At 43.5% G+C, this 25,388-nt stretch overlaps 1 protein-coding gene across 2 annotated transcripts in view; it reads left to right on the plus strand.

Moving 5' to 3' along the window:
- Positions 1-798: 798 nt before the first annotated feature.
- Positions 799-25,388, plus strand: part of RANBP9 (RAN binding protein 9) — a 101,578-nt gene continuing 76,988 nt past the window's right edge. The window contains exons 1-2 of one of the 2 annotated variants that reach the window (XM_080656855.1): positions 799-1,473; positions 20,057-20,168. In XM_080656855.1, the coding sequence (XP_080512981.1) occupies positions 927-1,473; positions 20,057-20,168 (659 nt within the window). In that variant the 5' untranslated portion in view covers positions 799-926. Of the gene's footprint in view, positions 1,474-1,555; positions 1,667-20,056; positions 20,169-25,388 lie in introns of those variants that run through there. The other variant, XM_080656856.1, reaches the window with a different exon arrangement.

Raw genomic sequence — 25,388 nt, forward strand, 5'->3', positions numbered from 1 at the left:
CATAAAATTAATACAATGCTCACTATTTTAAGTGGGAGACTGCCTTCAGAAAAGGTTTCCACTCCCCTAATGATAACGTTAAGGTATTAAATACTGTGAAGTATTAAGTAGGTTCGTAAACAGGGAGGCCCACCAGAACCTGTCCTGGGGAACCCGTGGGCACTCTCCTGACTGCTCACCTCGAGGGATCTGATTTGGGGTCCCCGAGCCCGAGCGCTCCGGAGGCCTCAGCGGGGCTCGATTACTTTCGCCTGGGCGAGCCGCAGCCCTGCCGCTCCAGCGGTAACCCCACGGTGGGGAGGTGGGGCGACGACAACAAAAAGAAGTAAAGTAGGAGGAGATACTGCGGGGGGCGGGGGAGGAGGGGGAGAGGGGAGGCGGCGAGCTCCGCGGAGGGGGCGGGGACCTCCTCGGGGACCCCGCGCCCCGTCCGCGAGCCGCCTGCGGGGCCGGGGAGCGGGCTCCGCCGTTCGGACCGCGCCCCCATCCCGCCGCCCGGGCCCCGCCGCCGGCGCTTCCCCGCCCCCCGCGCCGCTCGCGCTCGGTGCCGCCCCTTCGCCCAGCGCCGCCCGCGCGCAGCGTCTCGCGCCGGCCCGGCCCGCCCGCCGGGAAACAGCCGCGAGAGCAGCGGCCGCAGCGGCTGCCTCCGCGCCCTCCCGCCCGCGCTCCGTCTAGCCTCGCCTCGCCCTCTCCCTCGCCCCGGCCCACCCGCGCTCCGCCAACGTTCTCTCGGTCTCCCGGGCCCGCCGCCCACCCGGCTCCGACCCCCAACCGTCGCGCTCTCCCTGGGCGCGCGGCCCGCCGCCTGCTTCCGGGGCGGGCGGACTGGGCGCCTGGTGCCGGCGGCCGCAGCGACAGCGCCCCCGGGAAGCGGAGGAGGAAGGAGAGAAGAGGTGGAGGTGCCCGCGGGCTGAGTCGCGGCCGGGATGTCCGGGCAGCCGCCGCCACCGCCGCCGCAGCAACAGCAGCAGCTGCCGCCGCCACCGCCGGCGGCCGTGGCCCCGGTCTCCGGAGTCGTCCTGCCAGCGCCCCCGGCCGTCAGCGCCGGCTCCTCGCCCGCAGGCTCGCCCGGTGGCGGCAGCGGCGGCTTGGGGGCCGCGGCGGCCGCCCTGCTCCTGCACCCACCGCCACCGCCGCCGCCGCCCCCGGCCACCGCGGCCCCGCCGCCTCCGCCGCCCCCGCCGCCCGCCTCGGCCGCCGCCGCCAGCGCGCCTCCGGGTCTCGCTGCGGGCCCGGGCCCGGCCGGAGGCGCCCCAGCTCCGGGCCCGGCCCTGGCGGGCAGCAGCGCCGCGGCGCCCTTCCCGCACGGGGACTCGGCCCTGAACGAGCAGGAGAAGGAACTGCAGCGGCGGCTGAAGCGCCTCTACCCGGCCGTGGACGAGCAGGAGACCCCGCTGCCACGGTCCTGGAGCCCCAAGGACAAGTTCAGCTACATCGGCCTGTCGCAGAACAACCTGCGGGTGCACTACAAAGGTAGGGCGTGCGTCCTGCGGCGGGAGGGGCTGACCGGAGGGTCCCGCCGCCGCCTCTCGACCCGCCCCCGCCCCCGCCTGCCTCCCTCCCGGGTCCGGGCGCCCTCGGCGGGGACTCGCCGCCGCGCTGCAGCTCCGAGGGCGGGATGGGGTCGTGGTGAAAGGTGCGAGAGCCCGGGGCCGGGGACGGCAAGGTGAGTAACCTGCTCCTCGGCGTCATGGAGCGGTAATCCTAGGCTCGGAGTAGGACACCTTGAGGGAAGCCAGCATGACAGGACACAACTCGCTTTCTGATTTCCCATGAAGATAAATCTTAGGGCTTGGATGGAGGAATCCATGGACTCGGAGTTGGGTTACATTGTTCTCCAGGTGGCGTGGGTCAGGCGTTCTCTTCTTACACGGGGGGAAGAGAGGCACGATGCCGAGGTATAATTTCTAAGGGAGTGCAGGGCTATATAGGGGGAGGAGTAATCAGTGGAGGATTTTGTCCAAAATTAGGCCAGAGATTAGGGGGACAAACGGACAAGGGGCCCAAGTTTGCCATCTATGTGTCTTACTGAAGGCAACTGGGGAGGGTAAGGGGAAATCTCAGGAGTCCGCGTTTTCTTCCGGGAGCAGAAATCTACCACTACTGATTGGAAATGCCGTATATTTACGTGTTGGCATTATGTGAAGTCTGGTGTTTTAAAGAAAATTGGCTTGGGTTTTACACCTGCAGTTTTTTTTTAAAAAGCCTTAGGCTTGTGCTTCTCTCCCTCTTCCCTCATCTGTGTCTGCTATATTAAAACAAAGCTTCATGCAGATCACTTTTATATAACATAAGTTGCAATGGAAATTTTAAAAATGTAGCACAAATTAATAACATGCATCAAGTTTACTTGTGTGTGTGGTGGGATGGGGTGGGGTGGCGATGAGGAACAATCCAATGTATTTGCCTGGAAACAAATCCAGTTTTTTAGGCCCCAAACCCGAATCTGGAGCTTTTACATTCAAAGCAGCCTTATTTTGATTGGCTACAAAGGGAGGGTTTTAATCAGGTCCTAGTGACATGGATAGAGAGGGAATAAACTGTTGTGGTGGCTAAATAAAGTATACAGAACTAAAATTTAAGAACCTTGACAAATAAGTTACTATTTAATCAGAAAGGAGAATGGAGACACATCTACCAAATGATTTGGCTGCATAGAACCAAAAATAGGCCTTGTTGAATATTTCTTCTTTTTATTCATAGATCCAGAGAAAAGCTTCCCATATGCTTCTTAATTTAAATGGCTGAAAATTTCAGAATATTGGACTTTGGTTTTTTCTTAAGTTTGGATATTTTGTTAATATCCTGTCAAGGCTATTGTTTAATTTTGTGTTTTAATTTGTGTGGACAGTGCTATGTTATGAGGTGTTTACTTCTGATCTGGTCGCTAGAAAGCTTTTTGTTAGACTTGACAAACTTAAAATGTATGGTTGATGGTTAATAATTAACTCACAAAAATCAGAAGCAGAAGATATGGAAGATTATTGAACAAAGAGTTCTAGCTTTCCTGAGTTCTGCAATCATTTGTGATTTTAGGCATGTTACAAAACAGGGCATCAGTTTCTTTCTCTGCCTGAGGAGGGAGTTGAGCTGATGGTTGGGAAGGAAATTTCCAGCTCTGAATTTCCATGATATCTAAGATTCATGATTACAGTTTATTTAGCACTGTAACATGGTTTGATTAGTTTTACTAACTCTTTTTACATAAAATTGATGATTTAGGTCAGAGAAAAGTACATGCTTGTGTGAAATTGGTTGGCGTTTGGAATATTTATGACACTGCTGTCTCAATTATTTTTCCTGTTGGCATCTGTATTACTTTCTGTTGTGTAATACTAAGATTCACTTTCTGGAAACTTCACTCTTTTATAATCATAAACCATTATTTCCGGAAGAACAGATTTTGTTGTTTGTCATCCTTTTGCTCTCTTGTCCCTTTCTTCTATCTCCCCTTTGTCTCTCCCTTCCCCCTTGATGCAAACACAGTCTCTTTTCCCCCCCCCTTCTACTGCCTCTTCCTCTTGTCTTGTTATTTTAATGTGTTGGGTGTTTTTCTTCCTGTTGTTTTTCTGTGTGCCTTCTGAGTGGATCACACCAAAAGTACTAGGCAACTCTGTCCCAGTAATAAGGGAAGGGAGAAAAGGGGAAGTGTAATAGGTAGTGGGTAACTAAAACTTTGAAGTCCCAAAATAAGCAGAGTTAATTTTATTTAACCTATTATTTTGCTGCATTGTTTTTACCTAAGCATTTTGAGACACATTTGACATTAATAACTACTGTTCACAAAATATTTTTGCATATTACAGAATTTTAAAGGATTGATAATTATTTTCCAGAATGAGAATTATCCTTACCTTTTTTTTAAAAAAAAAATATTTTTATTGATTTCAGAGAGGAAGGGAGAGAGAGAGAGAGAGAGATGGAAACATCAATGATGAGAGAGAATCATTAATCGCCTGCCCTCCCTTCCCTCCCTCCCCTGCATGCCCTCTACTGGGGATCTTGCCTGCAACTCAGGCATGTGCCCATGACGGGAATCAAACCTGGGACCCTTTAGTCCGCAGGCCGACGCTCTATCCACTGAGTGAAACCAGATAGGGCTATCCTTACCTTTGAAATAAAATGTCTTGGTTTCTTTTGCTCTGACCACATTCTGTTTTTAAGAGTTTATTCTTCTAAGTTGGAATTACTGTTTTTGGTCGCAGTGTGTGGTTCCTTGAATGATCTGAAGGAATTAATATTAAACAATGCCAGCCAAATAGACAAAGTTATTTGGATTGCAGAGAAATAGGGTGTGTATTCTGTATGTTAAAAAAAAAACACACACACAACAAAACCTTTTGCTTAGCAGTCTCACACTAACTGTTGAAATACTCAAGCATGTTTCTTTCCTTTTTACAGTTGTCAGCTTTGAATAAATACAAATATGACAAGTTTAGACTTAAATTATTATGATAACTTTATTCCAGCTTAAAGCATTTTCATGGATTTGATTACCAGAAATGTTTTCAGTTACAGATTTCTTTTTTATATGTGTGAAGTTATCACTCTTGGGATATTTTATAAAGCATTTTGATAGAAGTAGATTTGGACAAGGTGGTGGAATTCTCATTTTAGATCTGAGAAAGTGGGAGCACTTAGAGGTTAGATTTTGCCAGTCACAGTTAAGCCAGGATTGAAAACTAATTTTCAAGATTCTAAATGTAGCTCTTTCCACTATACCGAATTGCCTATTTCAATTTGTATAAGATTTTTAAGTATCTCAAGTAGATAAAATTCATTGATCACATTTAGAACTTTTTGAAAAATAGTTAACATTGAAACTATTTCTGGAGAAAAGTGTACCTGGATCACACTAATGTCATAGAAAAGTCCAGACACCTTGATTATGCTAATTTAGGGCAGCTTAGAAGATAAGTGTAAGTTGGGACTGGTAGGAAGCATTGAAATAGTGGATTGCATTTTTATTTTAAAGCTTTATTAACAGTATCTAACCAAATAGGTTGAGCTTTTGGTATGCCTAATTCCCCTCCCCCTCAATATCAACTGCCATTAGACCTAAGTTTAATTGCTTATCTGATTTCTTTCACTTCTTAAGGTTGAACAAATATCTTAATAAATAGTTGCTTGCCTGCCAATACAAATGTCCTATAAGAATTATGGGGGTGATATAAAATTGCTCCTCAAAAGTCAAGGAATTTAAAAACCAAACTGAGCATTTCCCAGGGGTCCCTTTGCCAGATTTTTGGGAAACTTAGCTTTAAAAATACCTGTTGACAATTGAAAGAATCAAGTGAGTTTAATAATCATATCTGCAGTAAAATAGCCAATAGTAATGATAATTCATTGAGCAGTTGCTGTTTAGCAGATACCTTGCTAGACAATCTATAATAATAAAAGGGTAATATGCTAATTAGACCGGATGTTATTCTGGACGTCCTTCCTTATGAACAGGGGCCCGGGGGAAGCCAGCCCTGGTCCCGGGTGCCTGCGGGCGGCCCGGTCGAAGCCAGCCAGGGTCCTAGCTGTCTGTGGGTGGCCCAGGGGAAGCCAGCCCAGGTCCCAGGTGCCTGTGGGCGGCGGGAGGAGGGAAGCCTGGGTCCAGGTGCTGGAGGGAAGCTGGTGCCGGCAGCCAGAGGAAGGAAGGCCTACTCTTGCACGAATTTTCGTGCATCGGGCATTTAGTCTAGATATATAAAACCCTAAGCAACCAGTCGCCTGCTTGACCGGTTGCTATGATGTGCACTGACCACCAGGGGGCAGAGGCTCAATATAAGAGCTGCCCCCTGGTGGTCAGTGCACTCACACAGTGGGAGCGCCGCTCAGCTGACCAATGGGCACCAGATGCTGGGCTCACAGCTGGCAAGCACAGCTGCGCTGGAGCAAGCCTCTCCTGTCTCCATGGCAGCACTACCAAGCGGTGGCAGAGGCAGGCACAATGGGGCTGGGATAAGCGGGTGCAGTGCCCGACCCCGGCTTGGGCTCCTCTCCGGCCGCCTGCCACTTTGCACACTACTACATCCCTTGGGGGATGTTGGATTGCCAGTTTCGGCCTGATATGTGGGGATCGGGCTCAAACCGGCAGTTTGACATCCCCCAAGGGGTTCCGGATTGCGAGAGGGTGCAGGCCAGGCTGAGGGACCCCCACTGGTGCACGAATCTGTGCACCGGGCCTCTAGTTTGTGTATATGCCTTGATCTCTATTTACTTATTCTTTCATTTATGCAGCAACCTTTTAGTGAATGTTTGTTTACATTGTGCAAGGTTCTGGGCACTCAAAGGTGCATGCAATACTGTCTTTTTATTCAAAAAGCTCCAAGGACTTGATGTAGTAAAGGAAGTGTTATAAAGAGCACACTTTGGAGGGCAGGAGAAGCTCTACTCAGGCTGACATTGGAAGGGATGAAGTTGGTGTCAGGGACAGCTTTTAGAGGAGATGAGGCTAGTAGTCAGTCTTTAAAGATAAGTAGTCTATAGGGGAAGAGGAGGGGCTAGGTATTACAACTAAAAAGGCAGAGAGAATTCTTGTATATGTTTGGAACTACAAGCAGTTTTGGGTGATTGAAATTTAAGTGTGCAACAAGGAGCAGCTGGAAAAAGATTGTGAGAGGCCTTATAGAATATTTTATTGAGCTTAGATCTTATTCTGTAGGAGGTGAATCATCAAAGGATTTTAAATAGGAAGTGGCTGGTTCATATTTTCATTTTTGTCAGATTATACAATAATTGGAAGATAGATTTTCAACAGGTACAATATTGGATATAACAAACCCATTTAGGAGACCATTGCAGCAGACCACATAAGAAATAAGTATCTGAACTTGATCAGTGGTAGGGGTGGAGAAGAGCAAACATAGTTATAATGTTTTAAAGTAACACTGACAGGATATGATGGGATGATGGAGAGAGAAATCAAAGTTGATGGCTGGGTTTCTGACTCTGTTAGGTTCTTGCAAGGAACTATGAATCAAATAATGATTGTAAGAAGTATCTATAATAATAAAAGGGTAATATGCTAATTAGACCGGACGTCATTCCGGACGTCCTTCCTGACAAAGCCGGGGCTAGAGGGAAGCCAGCCGGGTCCCTGGTGCCTGTGGGCAGCCCAGGGGAAGCCAGCTGGGGTCCCAGGTGCCTGCAGGCGGCCTGGGGGAAGCCAGCCTGGGTCCTGGGTGCCTGCGTGCGGTCTGGGGAAAGCCAACTGGGGTCCCAGGTGCTTGCCGCGGCCAGAGGAGAGAAGCCAGTGCCGGCAGCCAGGGAAGGAAGGCCTACTCTTGCATGAATTTTCATACATTGGGCCTCTAGTTACAATATATTTGAAGATAAGTAAAAATGGGAATCTTATGCCCTAACCAGTTTGGCTCAGTGGATAGAGCGTCGGCCTGCGGACTCAAGGGTGCCAGGTTTGATTCTGGTCAAGGGCATGTACCTTGACTGTGGGCACATCCCCAGTAGGGGGTATGCAAGAGGCAGCTTATTGATGTGCCTCTCTTATCGATGTTTCTAACTCTCTGTCACTCTCCCTTCCTCTCTGTGAAAAATCAATAAAATATATTTTTTAAAAATGGGAATCTTAGCCATGTGATCTGACTTCATGGAAACCAGAAAAAGCCAAAGAAGCAAGCCTTACACAAAGAACAGGTCTTCTGGGGTTAAGGTGGCTACAGTAATCACAACAGCTGGGGTTCATGGTTTTTCACTTTATTCTCCTGCTAAGGTGACTCAGCTGCAGTCACTAGTTTCTGGTTTTCTTATTTCTCTTTTTTTTTCTCTTGACTTATTCTTTCCTTCCTATTTCAAATTCCTGAGAGACTTACCAAGTTGGCCTTGCTAATTGTCATCATTCTTAATTGGGCAGAGCTTTTCCTTATATGCAGTGGTATGAATTGGTGTCTTTCATGTCAAGTGATCACCTGTGTTGCATCAGCTGTAGGGGTGTGAGGGTAGTAATGATATATAAAACATCCTCCTGGCACAAGGATGGTCTGGACCAGCCGTGGGCAAACTACGGCCCGCGGGCCGGATCCGGCTGTTCTATCCGGTTCTCTTGCTCTCCCCTCCGCTCCTTTACTTTGAATTTATATTAGTTCACACAAACACTCCATCCATGCTTTTGTTCCGGCCCTCCGGTCCAGTTTAAGAACCCATTGTGGCCCTCGAGTCAAAAAGTTTGCCCACCCCTGGTCTGGACTCTACTTTCAGTAGGGAAGTGTGTGAGGCAGATTGGCAGGGACCATTATTGCCTGGAGCTTGGGAGAGATCTAGGTCATGACTGATTTGGGAGTGACCTCTTGGTAGTTGGAACTCTGGGAGTGTATGAGAGAGTAAGTGAAGTGAGAAGAGCAGTAGGCCAAAGGTGGAACCCTGAGCAACACTAACATGAAAAGACTGGATGGATCCCAAGAAGGAATAGTTAAGAGGAACCTGGAAAGAGGAGTGTGGTGTCACAGAAGCTGAGCAGAGGAGTATCAGAAATGAAGTGTTCTTTAGTGTCAAATGCAACAGATAGGTTTAGTGAAATAGGCACAGAAAATTTTCCACTGAATTTGGAAATTAGATCATTGTGATCTCAGGGAGAACAGTTTGAATTGAGTGATGGGGGCAAAAATCAGAATAAACAGAAGGGACCAAGCAGAGAGAAAGCGAATATAGATTACTCTTGAGAAACAGAGATGAGGAAAGAGGTTAGGGAGTGCCTGGAGGAGGATTGAGGTTAAATCAGGTTTTTGTTTTTGTTTTAATGACTGGCTAATAGTGGAGTTACATTGTACCTGGCAATTAGCTTCTAATGTCAGCATGTAAAATGAAAATCCACATAATCCAAAATTATCCCTAAAATCCCCTTTGGAAAGTACTGTTAGAGACTACTGTATCATTTCTAAGTAAGTTTCCTTTTAGTTTGTCTGTGTAGATAAAACTGAAGTGACGTAAGTTAGATAAGAGTAAGATGTCAGTCCAAAGTATGGCATCCCAATAAATGTATACAAAATTTAACACATTTTAACAAATAATTAGTAATTGTACCTGTTTTTATTACATTAAAAATTTTTTAAAAGTTCATTATGCTCACCACCAGCCTCAGTGCATTATTGACAGTGATTTATACCATAGGAGCATGTACAGGGTGGGGCAAAAGTAGGTTTACAGGAGTTTTCTAATACGTTAATTAATGAATAATAATACAAGAATAAACTCTTGTTTTGCATACTCACTACTATAAACCTACTTTTGCCCCACCCTGCATTTTATGAAAAGTGTATACATTTTTTGAGACTGTGTTCTTATAGATTGAGAAGGAAAGTAAAGAGAGAAAGGATAAAAATATAACTTGGAAGGCTCTAGGCAAGAGCCTGGAGGGAAGAAAGTAGTTCAGGAGCACAGGATGGTTAGTCTTGAAGAGGAGTGCATGCTCTTCACTCTGATAATAGTGGAAGAGGTGAAGAATGTTATGGATACAGACCAATTTGTAATAGGAAAGTAGAGGATAGAACTCATGACCATATATCATGGTGAAGTCCCTTTTAAGTCCTGTTTTATGATAAAAGTAGGCAAGGTAGTGTGCTCACTGAGTTTGAATAGAGGGCTTAAAATGAATGGTGAAAATGTGGGCTAGACACGGAAGGGAATGAGGAACAAACTAAAGATTTCTGAGTGTATTGTTGATAGCAGTGGGAGAGCCCAGCTGACTTCGTAAGAGTGGGTCTTTGCAAGATTGTTGGACTTTATTCAGCAGAGGCCAAATGCTCAGTGCAGGAGTTAGGGAAGGGAGATTATAGTATTGCTCTAAGGCTGTGCGTTTTTTGCTGGTTGGGTGTGATGGAAGGATAGGCATCTGAGGAAAATCAAGGCTGTTTGGGAGCTTTTAAGTGATTATCATGTAAGCCCATCCTGGGAGAGGAAAAATGAAGATAAAAACAAACCAAGAAAGGGTCCAGGGAATTGAAATTCCTTTGATGTTGGAAAGTATAGAAGTGAAGTCTTTAGAAATAGAAGATGATAGGATGGTGTGTCCTAGGGGAAAGTATAGGCATTTCTGCTGTAATGCCAAAAATGTGTTACTGGAGAAAACCCCATGTTTTCCACAAAATTGCACTCTAAAAGTAGCAGGGCTTATGGGAAAAAGAGGGCTGTGCAGACCACTTAAAACCTGTGGAACTTTGTAACCAGAGACTACAAAAATAATAGTCCTAATAAAATACAAGCCCAGTTAAATTTCCACTGGCATTTGTGCCCAATATCACACTGGCTGCTGATCCTTCACATCCTTACGCCTCAGGGTTTGGGCTTCCTTCTTAGAGATGTGAGCACTTAACAGCTCTAATCAAAAATAAAAATCTGATTTGGAATTTAGTTTTTTTCACCTCCCCTTTTTTTAAAAAAACCGAGGAAATACCTACCTTTAGCTATTAGAATGGCTAAAATCCAAAGAAAACCTGGCCGTGCTAATTGTTGGTGAGGATGCAGAGCAACAGGAACTCTAAGACATTGTTGGTGGGAATGCAAAGTGATACTGCTACTTTGGAAGATGGTTTGGCAGTTTCTAACAAAGCTAAACATAGTTTTACCATATGATCCATCAGTTCAGCTCCTTGCTATTTATCCAACTGATTTGAAAACTTATGCCCACACAAACACCTGCACATGAATGTTCATAGAAGGTTTTCTCGTAATTGCCCAAAACAAGCAACAAAGATGCTTTTCTGTAGGCGAATGGATAAACTGTGGTATATCCATACAATAAAATATTATCTATACTAATAAAAGGGTAATATGCAAATTGGTTGGGACGCCCTCACACAACAGCCGAACAGCAGGCTGCGTGGGGCGACCAGGCTGGCAGAGGGGGCAGTGAGGGGTGACCAAACGACCGCACAGCAGGCTGCATGGGGCGACCAGGCCGGCAGAGGGGGGCAGTGAGGGGCAACCAGGCCGGGGGGGGGGGTGCAGTTGGGGGTGGCCAGGCTGATAGCAGGGGCAGTTATAGGGGATCAGGCCAGCAGAGAGAGGCAGTTAGGGGTGATCAGCTGGCAGGGGGGCAGTTAGGGGTGATTAGGCAGGCAGGCAGAGGCCATTAGGGCTGATCAGGCAGGCAGGCAGGTGAACGGTTAGGAGCCAGCGGTCCCGGATTGTGAGAGGGATGTCCGACTGCCGGTTTAGGCCCGATCCCCAGGATCGGGCCTAAACCGGCAGTCGGACATCCCCCGAGGGGTCCCGGATTGGAGAGGTTGCAGGCTGGGCTGAGGGGACCCCATCCCCCCATGAATGAATTTTGTGCACTGGGCCTCTAGTTCAGTGATAAAAAGAAATGAGCTACCCATCCATGCAAAGACACAATGGATCTTAAGTGCATATTGCTGACTGAAAGAAGCCAGACTGAAAAGATTACATACTATGTGATTTCAATTATATGACATTCTGGAAAAGACAAAACCATAGACGTAGTAAAAAGATGACTGGTTGATAGGGGCTTTGAAGGAAGAGAGGGTGGGAATAGCGAAGTACAGGGATTTTTTACATCAGTTAAATTATTCTGTATGATATGTAATTGTGGATACCTGACACTGTATTTATTTATCAAACCCATAGAATTTTACAGCATGAAAAATGAACCTTAATGGATGCAAATTAAAAAATCATTTAGAAGAAAGGGGGAAATCATAGAATGCAGAATGTGATCATATAATCTTTTTTTTTTTAATATATTTTTTATTGATATTTTACAGAGAGGAAGGGAGAGGGATAAAGAGCTAGAAACATCGATGAGAGAGAAACATCGATCAGCTGCCTCCTGCACACCCCCCACTGGGGATGTGCCCGCAACCAAGGTACATGCCCTTGACCGGAATCGAACCCGGGACCCCTCAGTCCGCAGGCCGACGCTCTATCCACTGAGCCAAACCGGTTTCGGCGTGATCACATAATCTTTTACAAACGTATGAAACAGCCTGGAGAAGGGGAGGGGAAAGGTACTGACCTAAATAACTTTGGAAATCAGTGGAGTCTGTAAAACTAAAGGTAAAAGAAACTAGGTGAGCCCTAGCTGGTTTGGCTTAGTGGATAGAGCATTGGCCTGTGGACTAAAGGGTCCCAGGTTCGATTCCGGTCAAGGGCACATGCCCGGGTTGTGGGCACAATCCCCAGTAGGGGATGTGCAGAAGGCAGCCCATCAGTGATTCATTCTTATCATTGATGTTTCTCTCTCTCTCTCCCCTTCCCCCTCTGAAATCAATAAAAATATATTAAAAAACAAAACAAAACTAGGTGAGCACTGAACTCTTGATAAAGTCATATTCCTCAGGGATATGAGTTAACAATTCTGTTACTGGTATATACTTATACTAGAATTGAACAAGTAAATCAATGGATGGCAGATGATGGGAGCTAGGTTTCTTACCATTGGAGTTGAATTTTATGGATAAAAAGCAGAGGGGGGAGGAGTGATCCATGTGATGATTAGAGTTGGAGATATCACCATGAACTCATGTTTAGTTTAATATTGACACAAATGATAACATGGAAATACAGATATGTGTATATGCAGGGGTTTAGTATACAAACACATATTTTCTTGCTCTTGTCAACAAGGGCACCTGAAGGTAATAATCCCGTATAATAAAAGCCTAATATGCTAAGTGTCCGACCGTTCGACCAGTCTCTATGATGCGCACTGACCACGAGGGGGCAGATGCTCTGACCAGTAGGTTAGCTTGCTGCTGGGTCCAGCTGATTGGGACTGGGCAAGACCGGCCTAACATGCCCTGGAGCCCTCCCGCGGTCCCTCCCTCCCCAGCCTCTAAAATATTTCTTCTAATTAATTTCCTTTCTGTGTGCACGGATCTGTCCACCGGGCCTTTAGTACTTCCATAACAACTAGCACACTAATATCTAGAGCTGGGTTCTAATGCCATTTGCCAGGGCTCCTTGGAGAAATCCCCCATTCTAGGAGAGGGGCAGGAACTATATTAGCATCTTGTGGTGCCAGAGAGTAACAAACAAATAAGGACACATCATGGAAGTATGTCAGAGTGCCAGAGGAGCCAACTGAAAAACACTCCCGATAGCCTAAGGGGGAACAGTTTGAGCAACAAAATAAAGTAGTATTAAATTATAACCCAAAGCATAAAGTAAATATGCATGAGATGTTTGAGTCCATACAGATATAGCCAAAGAGGAAATATCGTAGCACCTTTTGATCTGCACTGCACTTGCATTTTCCCCAGATGGTTTCATATAGTGGCAAGTGTAAGTAGTTCCTGAAGCCACTAAGCATTGGACATTATAGGAATGCACTTCTGTAGGAATCCCAGTCTTCATTGACCTAGGGCCTTTTGTACGTGCTAAACTTTTCTCTTTCATTCATTAATGTACTGGGGAAAGCTGTGTTATGAACTAGATGACTTTTTCTTATGCTGACATCATTCCCACATTTATCAAGTGCCTATCAGCTAATTTGTATTCAAGAAATGTGTTTTGTAGCAGAACAGACTTTATGAGAATTTAATATTTCAGAGTTGGAATTGTTTGAGGAGATCATTGTGGCTCCAGGAGGAATGATTGAAGTTAGTTGGATGTCAGTAGGAATTAAAATGCAAAAAATGTTCAGGAATTAAAATTCAAAAATGTAAAATAATTGCATGTAACTGTTAAGTATGTTAATGTATGGGAAAAATATGTGTTACTATGAGGGGCATATAAAAAGGAAGTTAGAACAAGGCAGAGAGGTTAGAGAAAGAGTAATTGAGGAAGTACAGCTTGAGCTAAGATCTGAAGGAAGAATAGGACCTACCCAGGCTGAGAAGGAAGGGGAAAGCTTTCCAGTTAGAGGGAATTGCTTGTGGCAAAGACTGGCCTGGTGAATGTAGCTGGAACAGAAAGGAGATAGAAAATGCAGGGGCCGGGGAGCTCGAACAAGGCTTTCTGGAAGTTTATCTTTTTCCTAGGTTTAACAGGAGGCTTTTAAGAAGGAATTTTAATTGTATTGAGGGATAGTGGTACAAAGAAGGCAAATTTATATTTTTAGAAAGACACTTGATAGCATGTTGGTGAATGGAGGGGGATAGGATGGACTTTATTTAGACCCTTTCCATTTCAACGAAACTAGTCAACAGATTTAATAGAAAGAACTAACTTTACTAGCTTAGAGTTTTGAAGCAGTAAATATATTTTCTGCTTGAACCATATAGAAAATGCTCAGTAGTGAAGACTTTGTGTTTTTAAAAGTTTACACTTCGGTAGTGTAAGGTTGTATTTTGGTCACCACAGAATTTTAGGTAATAAAATTCCTGCTGATGAACATTATTAGAAGTAGGCCTTTCAGTTTGATAATAGTAGTCTCACCTAAGAAATAGTATGAATCCTTTTTTAAAAAATTGAATTTAGCCTTAGCCAGTTTTGCTCAGTGGTTACAGCATCAGCCTGTGGACTGAAGGGTCACAGGTTTGATTCCGGCCAAGGGCACATGTCCAGGTTGCGGGCTTGATCCCCAAGTGTGGGGCATGCAGGAGGCAGCCAATCAATGATTCTCTCTGATCATTGATGTTTCTCTCTCTCTCTCCCTCTCCCTTCCTCTCTGAAATCAATAAAAATATATTTTTAAAAAAGTTGAATTTATTGGGGTGACATTGGTTAATAAAATTACATAGGTTCAGGTGTACAATTCTACAATACATCTGTTACTGCAGTGGTCGGCAAACGGCGGCTCGCGAGCCACATGCGGCTCTTTGGCCCCTTGAGTGTGGCTCTTCAACAAAATACCACGGCCTGGGCGAGTTTTTGAAGAAGTGGCGTTAGAAGAAGTTTAAATTTAAAAAATTTGGCTCTTAAAAGAAATTTCAATCATTGTACTGTTGATATTTGGCTCTGTTGACTAATGAGTTTGCCGACCACTGTGTTACTGTATTGTGTGTTCAACATCCCATGTCAAGTCTCCTTCCATCACCATTTATCCTCCTTTTACCCTCTTCTGCCTGCCCCTACCCTCTTTTCCTCTGCTGATCACCATGCTATTGTCTATGGCAGCCTTGGGCAAACTACAGCCCGCGGGCGGGATCCGGCTGTTCTATCTGGTTCTCTTGCTCTCCCCTCTGCTCCTTTATTTTGAATTTATATTAGTTTACACAAACACTCCATCCATGCTTTTGTTCCGGCCCTCCGGTCCAGTTTAAGAACCCATTGTGGCCCTCGAGTCAAAAAGTTTGTCCACCCCTGGTATGGGGTGGTGGTTTTTGTTGTTTTTGCCTAATCCCTTCACCTTTTTCAACTAGTCTCCCAACATGAATCCTTTTAATCTTACATCTAAACTTTTTCCTAAATATTTAAATATTTATAGAACTTTTCTATAATGTCTTAGTAGAGCATAATGAAGATTTATGATCATGTAGTTTTTTACAGTTATTTTTGCATAATGGAAAAAATGTAGGGGATTTTAATTCATACATAGATTTAACATGAGTCTACTAATTTGGGACAAGCTTATATAATCTCTAAGAATTTTTTGATTTAAAAAAATGAGGTTAAATAATACCTATTTCACAGATGTTGGATGAGAAAAAGCTATAGAAAAGCACATAATGCTTTCAGAGATTGTTTACCCTAAATATTTTCTATCTCTTTTCCCAAAGAAGTAGCAAGGATTGGAGATGGGAATATATGTGAAGTAATCCCAGAATGCTCATTTGTAAGTAAATCCTTCCTATGGGTTCAGAGCTGCACTGAATCAGGCTTCTTGAATTTAAATCCCAGCACAAATCCTGGTTTGGAATTCTCACACAGCAGTGTAATCTTGAGCAAGTTTCTTTATTTTCCCTTAGTTTCCTCATCCTGTATAATAAAAGGCTAATATGCAAATAGACCGAATGACGGAACGACCGGTCGCTGTGACGCGCACTGACTACCAGGGGGCAGATGCTCAACACAGAGCTGCCCCCTGGTGGTCAATGTGCTCCCACAGGGAGAGCTCCACTCAGCCAGAAGCCGGCCTCATGTCTGGTGAGCACAGCAGTGGTGGTGGGAGCCTCTCCTGCCTCCATGGCAGTCGGACATTCCCCAAGAGCTCCTGGACTGCGAGAGGTGTAGGCTGGGCTAAGGACCCCCTGAGTGCATGAATTTCGTGCACTGGGCCTCTAGTTTTTAAATTAAAAATAAATAGTATCTACTTTATAAGTTGTTTTGAATGCTAAATAAGTTAATAAATATAATGCTCTTAGAACCAGTGCCTTTCACATAGTATTAAATGTATGTGAACATGGGCTGATTTGCATGGCAAGTGTAAATAATAAATTACCACTTATTATTATTACTAAGTATGCCTTGAGATTATCTTTTTAAAAATATATATATATTTTATTGATTTTTTACAGAGAGGAAGGGAGAGGGAGAGTTAGAAACATCGTTGAGAGAGAAACATCAATCAGCTGCCTCCTGCACACCCCCTACTGGGGATGTGCCCACATCCAAGGTACAAGCCCTTGATTGGAATCGAACCTGGGACCCTTGAGTCCGCAGGCCAACGCTCTATCCACTGAGCCAAACCAGTTAGGGCGCCTTGAGATTAACTTATCTCTATAAACATTTTGATAATTTCCCTTCCAAAAAAACGAAAACAAATATAAAAGCTAGTTGATTTAGGACCCCAAGATTAATTAGGGTTTTCTTTGGATTTATTTTTAACGGTCTAAATTTTTTTAATGCATTTAATTTACCTGACCTTTTCCCAGGCAAATCAATTATTTTTAACATGTTTTTACTGAAAAGATGTTTTGCTAAAACCATAACTTACTAAATATCTATTTTTAAAAAGTCACTGGTGTCATTCTGCAGATTTGTGCTGTTACTTGTTTTTTCCTGCTTAGCTCAGCGTAAATCTATTACCTACATATGTTAAAGCAGTTTTAGTCTGTATGTTGCTGCTTCCACTTTTATGTTCTTTGCCAAGCTTATCGCCTGCCAGTGGTCATCTATTTCTGTTCATAACACAACACCATATATACTTAAGATGTCTATGGACATACGTTTTCATGGTAATAGAAAGGAGCTGTGGAGTTCAACAATTTCTTTCAGGCTATATCAACATCGGCTATTTTGCATTACAACTGTAAACTTAACTGTTTAACGGTAGGATGTACATTGGTAATTTGATGAAATGCATGGTAAGGGAAGATATGACCTCATTGGTTTGTGATGGCTATTATAGGGGTAAGATATAATTTGTGAGTTAAGTTTTTTAGTTTTAAAACAATCGTAAATTTGAGGTGGGGAATTCTCCCCATGAAGGTATTGTTTAGTATGACTGAAAGGTTAGCCCAGCTGGCGTGGCTCAGTGGTTGAGCCTGGACCTATGAACCAGAAGGTCATGGTTCGATTCCCGGTCAGGGCACATGTCTGGTTTGCAGGCTCATACCCAGTAGGGGGCGTACAGGAGGCAGCCGATCAGTGATTCTCTCTCATCATTGATGTTTCTCTCTCTTTCTCCCTCTCCCTTCCTCTCTGAAATCAATGAAAATATATTTAAAAAAGAGATTAATGACATAAGTTTGTATTGTGTGGGACATATCTAACTACATATCTAACTAGAACACCTGAATAATGATTTTAGAGTATTGTTTCTCATACAGTCTTTTGGGATTGTGGAGAATGGTCTCACTCACTGAGTACTTTTTGACCAGCTATTTCAGCTTCTGTCTTTATTCATATTCTGTGGTTTTATGGGCTTATTTTGCACATGTTAGCTTTCAAGGTTAATTGTGTCTTGGGCAAGGGACAAGGGAGGTGATTATGAGTGCAGGACAGACACTAACTCTCCCTCTCCCTTCCTCCCTCTTCTGGGATCAAAATTGAGGAATAGCTAATTTAAGATGTTTAAAGCTATTACTTAACAGGTTTTCTAAGATGTCAACAATGGTATGGGGTTATGTTTCTTTTTTTAAAAAAAAGAAAGAAAATACAGCTAGAGATTAGCTATTTCTCATGCTGTAATTGACCAAAGAAATTTATAGGTCAGCGTTTATATAGAATAAACTAGAGGCCCGGTGCACAAAATTCGTGCATGGGGGAGGGGGGTGTCCTTCAGCCCAGCCTGCACCCTCTCCTATCTGGGACCCCTCGGGGGATGTCCGACTGCCTGTTTAGGCCCTATCCCGGGCCTAAACGGGCAGTCGGACATCCCCCTCACAATCCAGGACTGCTGGCTCCCAACTGCTCGCCTGCCTGCCTTCCTGATTGCCCCTAACCACTTCTGCCTGCCAGCCTGATCACCCCCTAACCACTCCCCTGCCAGCCTGATTGATGCCTAACTGCTCCCCTGCCAGCCTGCTTGCCCCTAACTGCCATCCCCTGCAGGCCTGGTCACCCCTAATTGCCCTCCCCTGCAGGCCTGGGTCCCTCCCAACTGCCTTTCCCTGCAGGCCTGGTCACCCCTAACTTCCCTCGTCTGCCGGCTTGGTTACACCTAACTGCCCACCCCTGCAGGCTTGATCGCCCCCAACTGCCCTCCCTTGCAGGCCTGGTTCCTCCCAACTGCCCTCCCCTGCTGGCCATCTTGTGGTGGCCATCTTATGTCCACATGGGGGCAGGATCTTTGACCACATGGGGGCAGCCATCTTGTGTGTTGGAGTGATGGTCAATCTGCATATTACTCTTTTATTAGGTAGGATAGAGGCCTGGTGCATGGGTGGGGGCCAGCTGGTTTACCCTGAAGGGTGTCCCGGATCAGGGTGGGGGTTCCCTTGGGGCGTGGGGTGGCCTGGGCGAGGGGCCTGTGGTGGTTTGCAGGCCGGCCACACACCATGGCGACCCAAGTGGAGGCCCTGGTATCTGGGGTTTATTTATCTTCTACAATTGAAACTTCGTAGCCTGGAGCGGAGCCAAGCCTTCTGCTTGCTCCGTGGCGGCAGCCATTTTTTGGGGTATTTATGTATCTTCTATAATTGAAACTTTGTAGCCTTAAGCAGAGGCCTGGGCCGGCCAGGGTGTGCAGAAAGCTTGGCTTCCTCCATCGCCGGGGCAACCCTAGCCTCCTGCTCTTTCCAGCTCTGTGGCTGCCGCCATTTCTGTTTGGATTTATGTATCTTCTATCATTGAAACTTTGTAGCCTTGAGTGGAGGCCTAGGGCAGGCGGAAAGTTTGGCTTCCTCCATTGCCAGGGAAACCCAAGCCTCCCTCCTGCTCTCTGTGGCCGTAGCCATCTTGGTTGGGTTTATTTGCATATTCGCTCCTGATTGGCTGGTGGGCATGGCTTGTGGGCATGGCTTGTGGATGTAGCGGAGTGATGGTTAATTTGCATATTGCTCTTTTATTATATAGGATGATATGTCACAGAACAAAATTGTAAATTCTTTAAGAATGCTCTTTTGCCAATTCAATCTAATTGTAAAATTTCATTTAAAAATACAGTCGGTGATACAGATGCTTCTTTTTTTAATTTTTTTTTATTGATATTGGAGAGGAAGGGAGAGGGAGAGAGAGATAGAACATCAATGATAAGAGAGAGTCATTGATTGGCTGCCTCCTGCACACCCCCCACTGAGGATTGAGCCCACAACCCGGGCATGTGCCCTTGACCAGAATCAAACCCGGGACCCTTCAGTCCACAGGCCAACGCTCTATCCACTGAGCCAAACTGGCTAGGGCCAGATGCTTTTTTAAAAAGGAGGCCATTTTGCAAAATAGTATTGTTTAGAAATTTTATAAATGATATGCAAATTTAGATTAATAAAATTAAGATCATATTCTCATCATGTTCTTCAAATTTAACCTTTTTTTTTCTTCTCTTAAAAATACAGTCTACTCTAAAATACTTTAATTTTCCTAAAGGACTACTAGGTTCAGTGGTTTAGATTCTGAAATTTTATTAAAACTACTGTGTGAAGAGTTCCATGACTAGCTTGGGCTATTTTGCATATTGGATTAATTGTGATGACCGTTAAGTCTTTAATTATTTGTACTCATGGACGCAGAAATGTATATATTATTCTATAAACCATATTTGTTCCTGAATTATTTGTTAAGATTCTCATTTGGATATCTCATTTGATTTTTTTTCTTTCTGTTTTTTATGCAGGTCATGGCAAAACCCCAAAAGATGCAGCATCAGTTCGTGCCACACATCCAATACCAGCAGCCTGTGGGATTTATTATTTTGAAGTAAAAATTGTCAGCAAGGGAAGAGATGGGTAAGTGTAAATTGTGGTGGGAAAAATTGTTTGCTATTCTTGGGTAATTATTTTTGTTTTAATTCGTAGTGTTTATATTAACCAAGTTTCTCTGGTAGGTTTGTCATTTTAATAAAGAGGGAATATGCTAATTGACCCTCATGCCATCACAAAGATGGTGGCGCCCACAGCCAATAAGGAGGGGATATGGTAATTGACTGCCCCGCCCTCAAAGATGGCGGCGCCCAGTCCCCTCAGCCCCACCGGGGCGGCAGGCACGTGGCATACCTCCAGAGTCCCCTCAGACCCCCAGCCGCCCAGGGCCGGCCCGAGGCACAGGCAAGCGTTGGATGGCAGCCGCCCAGGGCCGCCCGAGGCTCAGGTAACCAGGGCCGACCAAGCTTGCACTGCCGGCAGTGGCAGCAGCAGAGGTGTGATGGGTCGTCCCCTTACCCTGATCACCGGGTCGCCTTCTGCACCTGAGGGCTCCCGAACTGTGAGAGGGGGCAGGCCGGGCTGAGGGACTCCCCCCTCCAGTGCATGAATTTTCATGCACCGGGCCTCTAGTTAAATAATAGAGATAGTAATTTTTTCTGGCCTTTTCTTACACTGTATCTTTCTGAGTTGAAAGAGCCAAGTTCAAATAAGCACGATTGTAATCATTTCTAACCCTACTGCTGCATATTTATTAGTAAGCCAGTTCCTTTTGTACTCAGATTATATCCTTAACCCCATAATGCTGGTGTTGTGCAGGATGATTCCCAGGGTTCTCTTTTCCTTTCACACTACATAGTCTACCTTTGCCATGATCTTGACTTTATATTTTCATGACTGCAAATATCCTGATGAATTTCAAATCTAAACTACATCTCAGGCTGTTCCCCTGAGCTCTGGACTAATATCTAACCAGATGTTAGCATTTGCATACCCCACAGGCACTTAAATTTAGCTTGTCTAAAATCTTTTTCTCAATGTTAGCTTGGTTAGTTGTTTCACTAGTGCTTGAAAGTCTAGGAACTTCTTGGTTTTACTATCTTTGTCCATCTCTAAAGCCTCTACCTTAGTCAGGTCTTGGTAATTTATCCCCTAAATTCCTGAGATGGTTGGTTCATTGGTTTTCTAGTTGCTCCCTGTTTTCTTCTTCTTTTTCTTTTTTTAAAAATAACCGAGGATATTTTTTCATCGATTTTTAGACAGAGAGAAATATCAGTGTGAGAGAAACATATTGATTAGTTGCTTCCTGCAGGTACCCCAATCAGGGCCTGGGCTGAGGAGGAGCCTGCAATCGAGGTATGTGCCCTTGACCAGAATCGAACCCGGGACCTTTCGATCCTCAGGCTCACGCTCTATCCACTGAGCCAAACCGGCTAGGGCTCTCTGTTTTCTTATTTCATTCTATAATTGTTGTTAGTGTTCTTTTTAATATGGAACTGAATTGTGACTGTCCCCTTATTGAAATCATTTAGTACACTTGTTGCTTTGAGGATAGAATCTAAAACTTTGTTACCAAGCAAGGACTCACTCCCTGACACAGGTATAAGCCAATATTATGGCACCAGATTTAAGAAAAGATAAAAGCTTTATTGAGAGGTGAATTGGTAAGGAGACAGGAGGCAGAGCTCAAATCTGTCTCCCTCATCCAGGCTTGGGGTGAGATTTAAGCAGTTAAAGGGAACAGGCTGGTATGCATAAGTGCTGAAGGCAGGTTTCTGTAGAAGGGCTTTGGGTCATTCATATGAGATATGGTAGGGGCTTCAGACAGCGGATTTTCTGGACAATGGAGACTTTACTTCTGAAAGCCTTCAGGCTTTGCTTGTGGTGGAGGTTGGGTGGACTACCTCTGGGTTTGATTGGAGGTCAAAATTCTTATACTCGTGCTTCTCGAGAATGACTTGTGATTTTGTTTTGTTGTCTCTGAAAAACAACTCAGTATCTTGTTAGAAACAGGATAGGGCCAGTTTGAGCTAGTTCTATTATTACAACTTCTTAGGGTCCTTCATGAAGATAAACTCCTTTCTAATTTTTCAGGCTTGTCTCTTTGTTGTCAGGTTTTTTCTCTCTCTCTCTCTTTTTTTTTTTTACAATTGTAATATTAGTTATATTTTAAATATAGTAAAATTTATCATTTATCATTTTTAGCGTGTAGTTCTGTGAGTTTTGACAGATGTGTATCGTCATTTCACTACCACCACAATCAATATATAGAACAGTTTCATTACCCCCACCCCTCAAATACCCGTCCCTTCCCCTTTATAGACAGTTCTGCCCTATCTCCAGCCCCTGGCAATTGCTGATTGGTTTTCTGTTTCTATAGTTTGCCATTTCTGAAATGGTTTAAAAATGGCATCATACAGTTCTTGGTTTATCTTTCTATTATTTCCTTTTGAAAATGTAAGTAAATATTGCCACAGAAAACTCTGAACGTGTATCACAGATAACTGGTGACACTAGTTGCTTTTCTAGATAGGGGAAGTGGTTAGCTTCTGAACATAGGAAACTTTTATTTTTTTTAATTTTTTTATTTTTTAGAGGGGTATTCTTTTATTTTTTATTTATTTTATTGATTTTTTTACAGAGAGGAAGGGAGAGAGGGATAGAGAGTTAGAAACATTGATGAGAGAGAAACATCCATCAGCTGCCTCCTGCACACGCCCTACTGGGGATGTGCCCGCAACCAAGGTACATGCCCTTGACCGGAATTGAACCTGGGACCCCTCAGTCCACAGGCTAATGCTCTATTCACTGAGCCAAACCGGTCAGGGCCATAGAGGAAACTTGTTCCAGTTATGCCCCAATTAATTAATTATCTGCCTAGATTTAGTGGGACATACGTAGGTGACCAGGGGTCAGCAATAACAGCCTATCCCCTGGTACTTTAGTGTTTAGACAGTGGAGCCGAACCGGAGCACATGAACACATAAGACAGAATTAGTATGCAATCACACAAGGTTTATTTACCTATTCCTAGTGGGTCCTAGGCTTCGGCAAAGGCCACCCGCCTATGTACACCGAAAGACGGACGACGAAGACAGAGACAGGCGGCTACAGTTGGTTCAGGCTCGCACAGGAGAGCATTCAGTCAGGGGCTCGTCTCACATGGAGTTCTCCTCTTATCAGGCAGGAGACGTTGACTGAAGAAGGTCTGGTGCTTATGTAGCAGGTAGTAAACTTGTGTCTTTATCAGGTGTGCCTTATGCTAGGAGCAGGATGTTTACACTTTAAGGGCTTAGGGCATTTACATCAAGGTAGTGGGGCGTTCACCATGTTTATAACATTTTGGAAGTTACAGAGTATTGGGGTCTCCACACAGCAAACATCTCACGCAATAATCATTTCACATATAAGAGGGGTTTCCTTATGACCATAAATAACATTATAACAAAACTTTAAACATTTTTGTCACTTTTGAATTTTGTGTGTGTTTTTTTATAAGGTAGTTTATTTTCTTTGCTATTTTAGAGGTTAGTATATTTTTATGTTTAGAAAGTTACTTTTATACTAATACCTGCAGGCCCCTCCTTTTGAGATATTCTCTTTTTGTGAGCAGTAATGGAATTAGTAATAACCTCTTCACATTCCCTTCCCTCTTCCCTGGTATCTATATTTTTGGCATTTAAAAATTTATTATTGATTTACATGCAGTAAAATTCACTTTTTTGGGATGGCATGTATAGTTCTGTGAGTTTTGACAAATAAAATACAATCATGTAATAACTACCACAATCAAGATGTGGAACAGTTCCCTCACCTCCCAAAATTCCCTTTTGTAATGAAATCCTCCTCCCACCCCTAACTCCTGGCAACCACTTATTTGTTTTCTATTTCTATAGTTTTTCCTTTTGAAACCAGAATGTCATATAAATGGAAATGTCACATAAATGTAACCTTTTAAGTATGGTGTTTTTTCACTTAATTTAATGCATTTGAGATTCATTTTAGATAGTCCAGTCTATCAATATTTCATTTTTTTTTTTGTTAAAGTCTCCCCGTCTCCATTTTGTTAATTGTATTATATCTGTTGTAAAAGAACACCTGTTACCTCATCATTTAATGTTAGTTCTAAATTCAATATGTTCAACATCACCACCAGATCTTGTCCCAAAACTTCTCTTGGGTTATTTTGGTTGTCTGAAGCTCACTCTTTACCAGAGAGCTCAGGAAGAGCTCATGGGAGACAATATTATTTCAGTCCTTTTTGGTTCATAACTTGTTTGTGACCATTACACCATTGCATTTGAAGGTTTGATTGGGTATAAAATCCATGCCTTAACATTTTCTTGTGAGCTCCATGGACTTGGAAATGAAGTATTATTGTCAAAGTCTTATGCTTTTCCTCTTACATGAAACTGGGTATTTTGCTTACATGCTGAAAAGATTTTTCCTTTTTTAAAAAGTACCAATACTTGAGTATGTCTTGTCATTAACCTTCATGTATGGCCTTAAATAATAGGGTTAAGTCTTTTATTTCAGAAAATTTTTCTTTTATGAGTTTTCAGTATTTGTCCTATTTCATTACAAAGGTTTCTTTTGGGGTGGGAGTGGGGGTGGGGGTGGTCTCCAATTATGAGTGTATTAGATCTTCTTTGCCTAACTTATATATCATTTGCTCACAAAATCTTTTTCTTTTCTTCTTTGTTTATTTTAAAAATTTCCTCCATTCTGTTCTTTCTTGTGGGGTTTGTTCCACTCTTGTGTTGCATTTAGTTTGTCTTTATTTTTGATATAAGTTTTAGTTCTTATATGATGAACTAAACTTTCTTAAATTAAAAATTGGAGACTTCCTATGAAAAAGGCTTAAAGATCTAGTGTATATTTTAGGTTATAACACTTGTGAAGAAAAATATTGCTGAAAACCAAACAGTAAAATACATCTCAGTCTTCATAGTTTTATAGGTATATGTCACTAAGTATGATGGAAAGCACCTGTAAAATTTATAGTTGAAATTTGAAGCAGTTTCTTGCTAACTTATTTGTATGATTTGGAATTGCTGCTATTCATTGTTCCTTAATTTTGTAGGGACATGATGAAAAATAAAAGGATTTTAAATATGGACTATTGCAATGTGTAGAATTTTATTAAATAAAAATTTTATTTTATTAGAGTCATAAATAATTTAGTGCCTATGAGGTGAAAAGTAGGATTTGTTTTATATGTGTAATGTGTTAAGTTCTTTTTCTTACACTATATTTAACACTATAACAAGCTACTTTGAAAAGTCAGGAAACAAAGTTATGTTTATT

The sequence above is a fragment of the Plecotus auritus genome (assembly GCF_963455305.1).
Source record: "Plecotus auritus genome assembly, chromosome: 2".
Taxonomy (NCBI): domain Eukaryota; kingdom Metazoa; phylum Chordata; class Mammalia; order Chiroptera; family Vespertilionidae; genus Plecotus; species Plecotus auritus.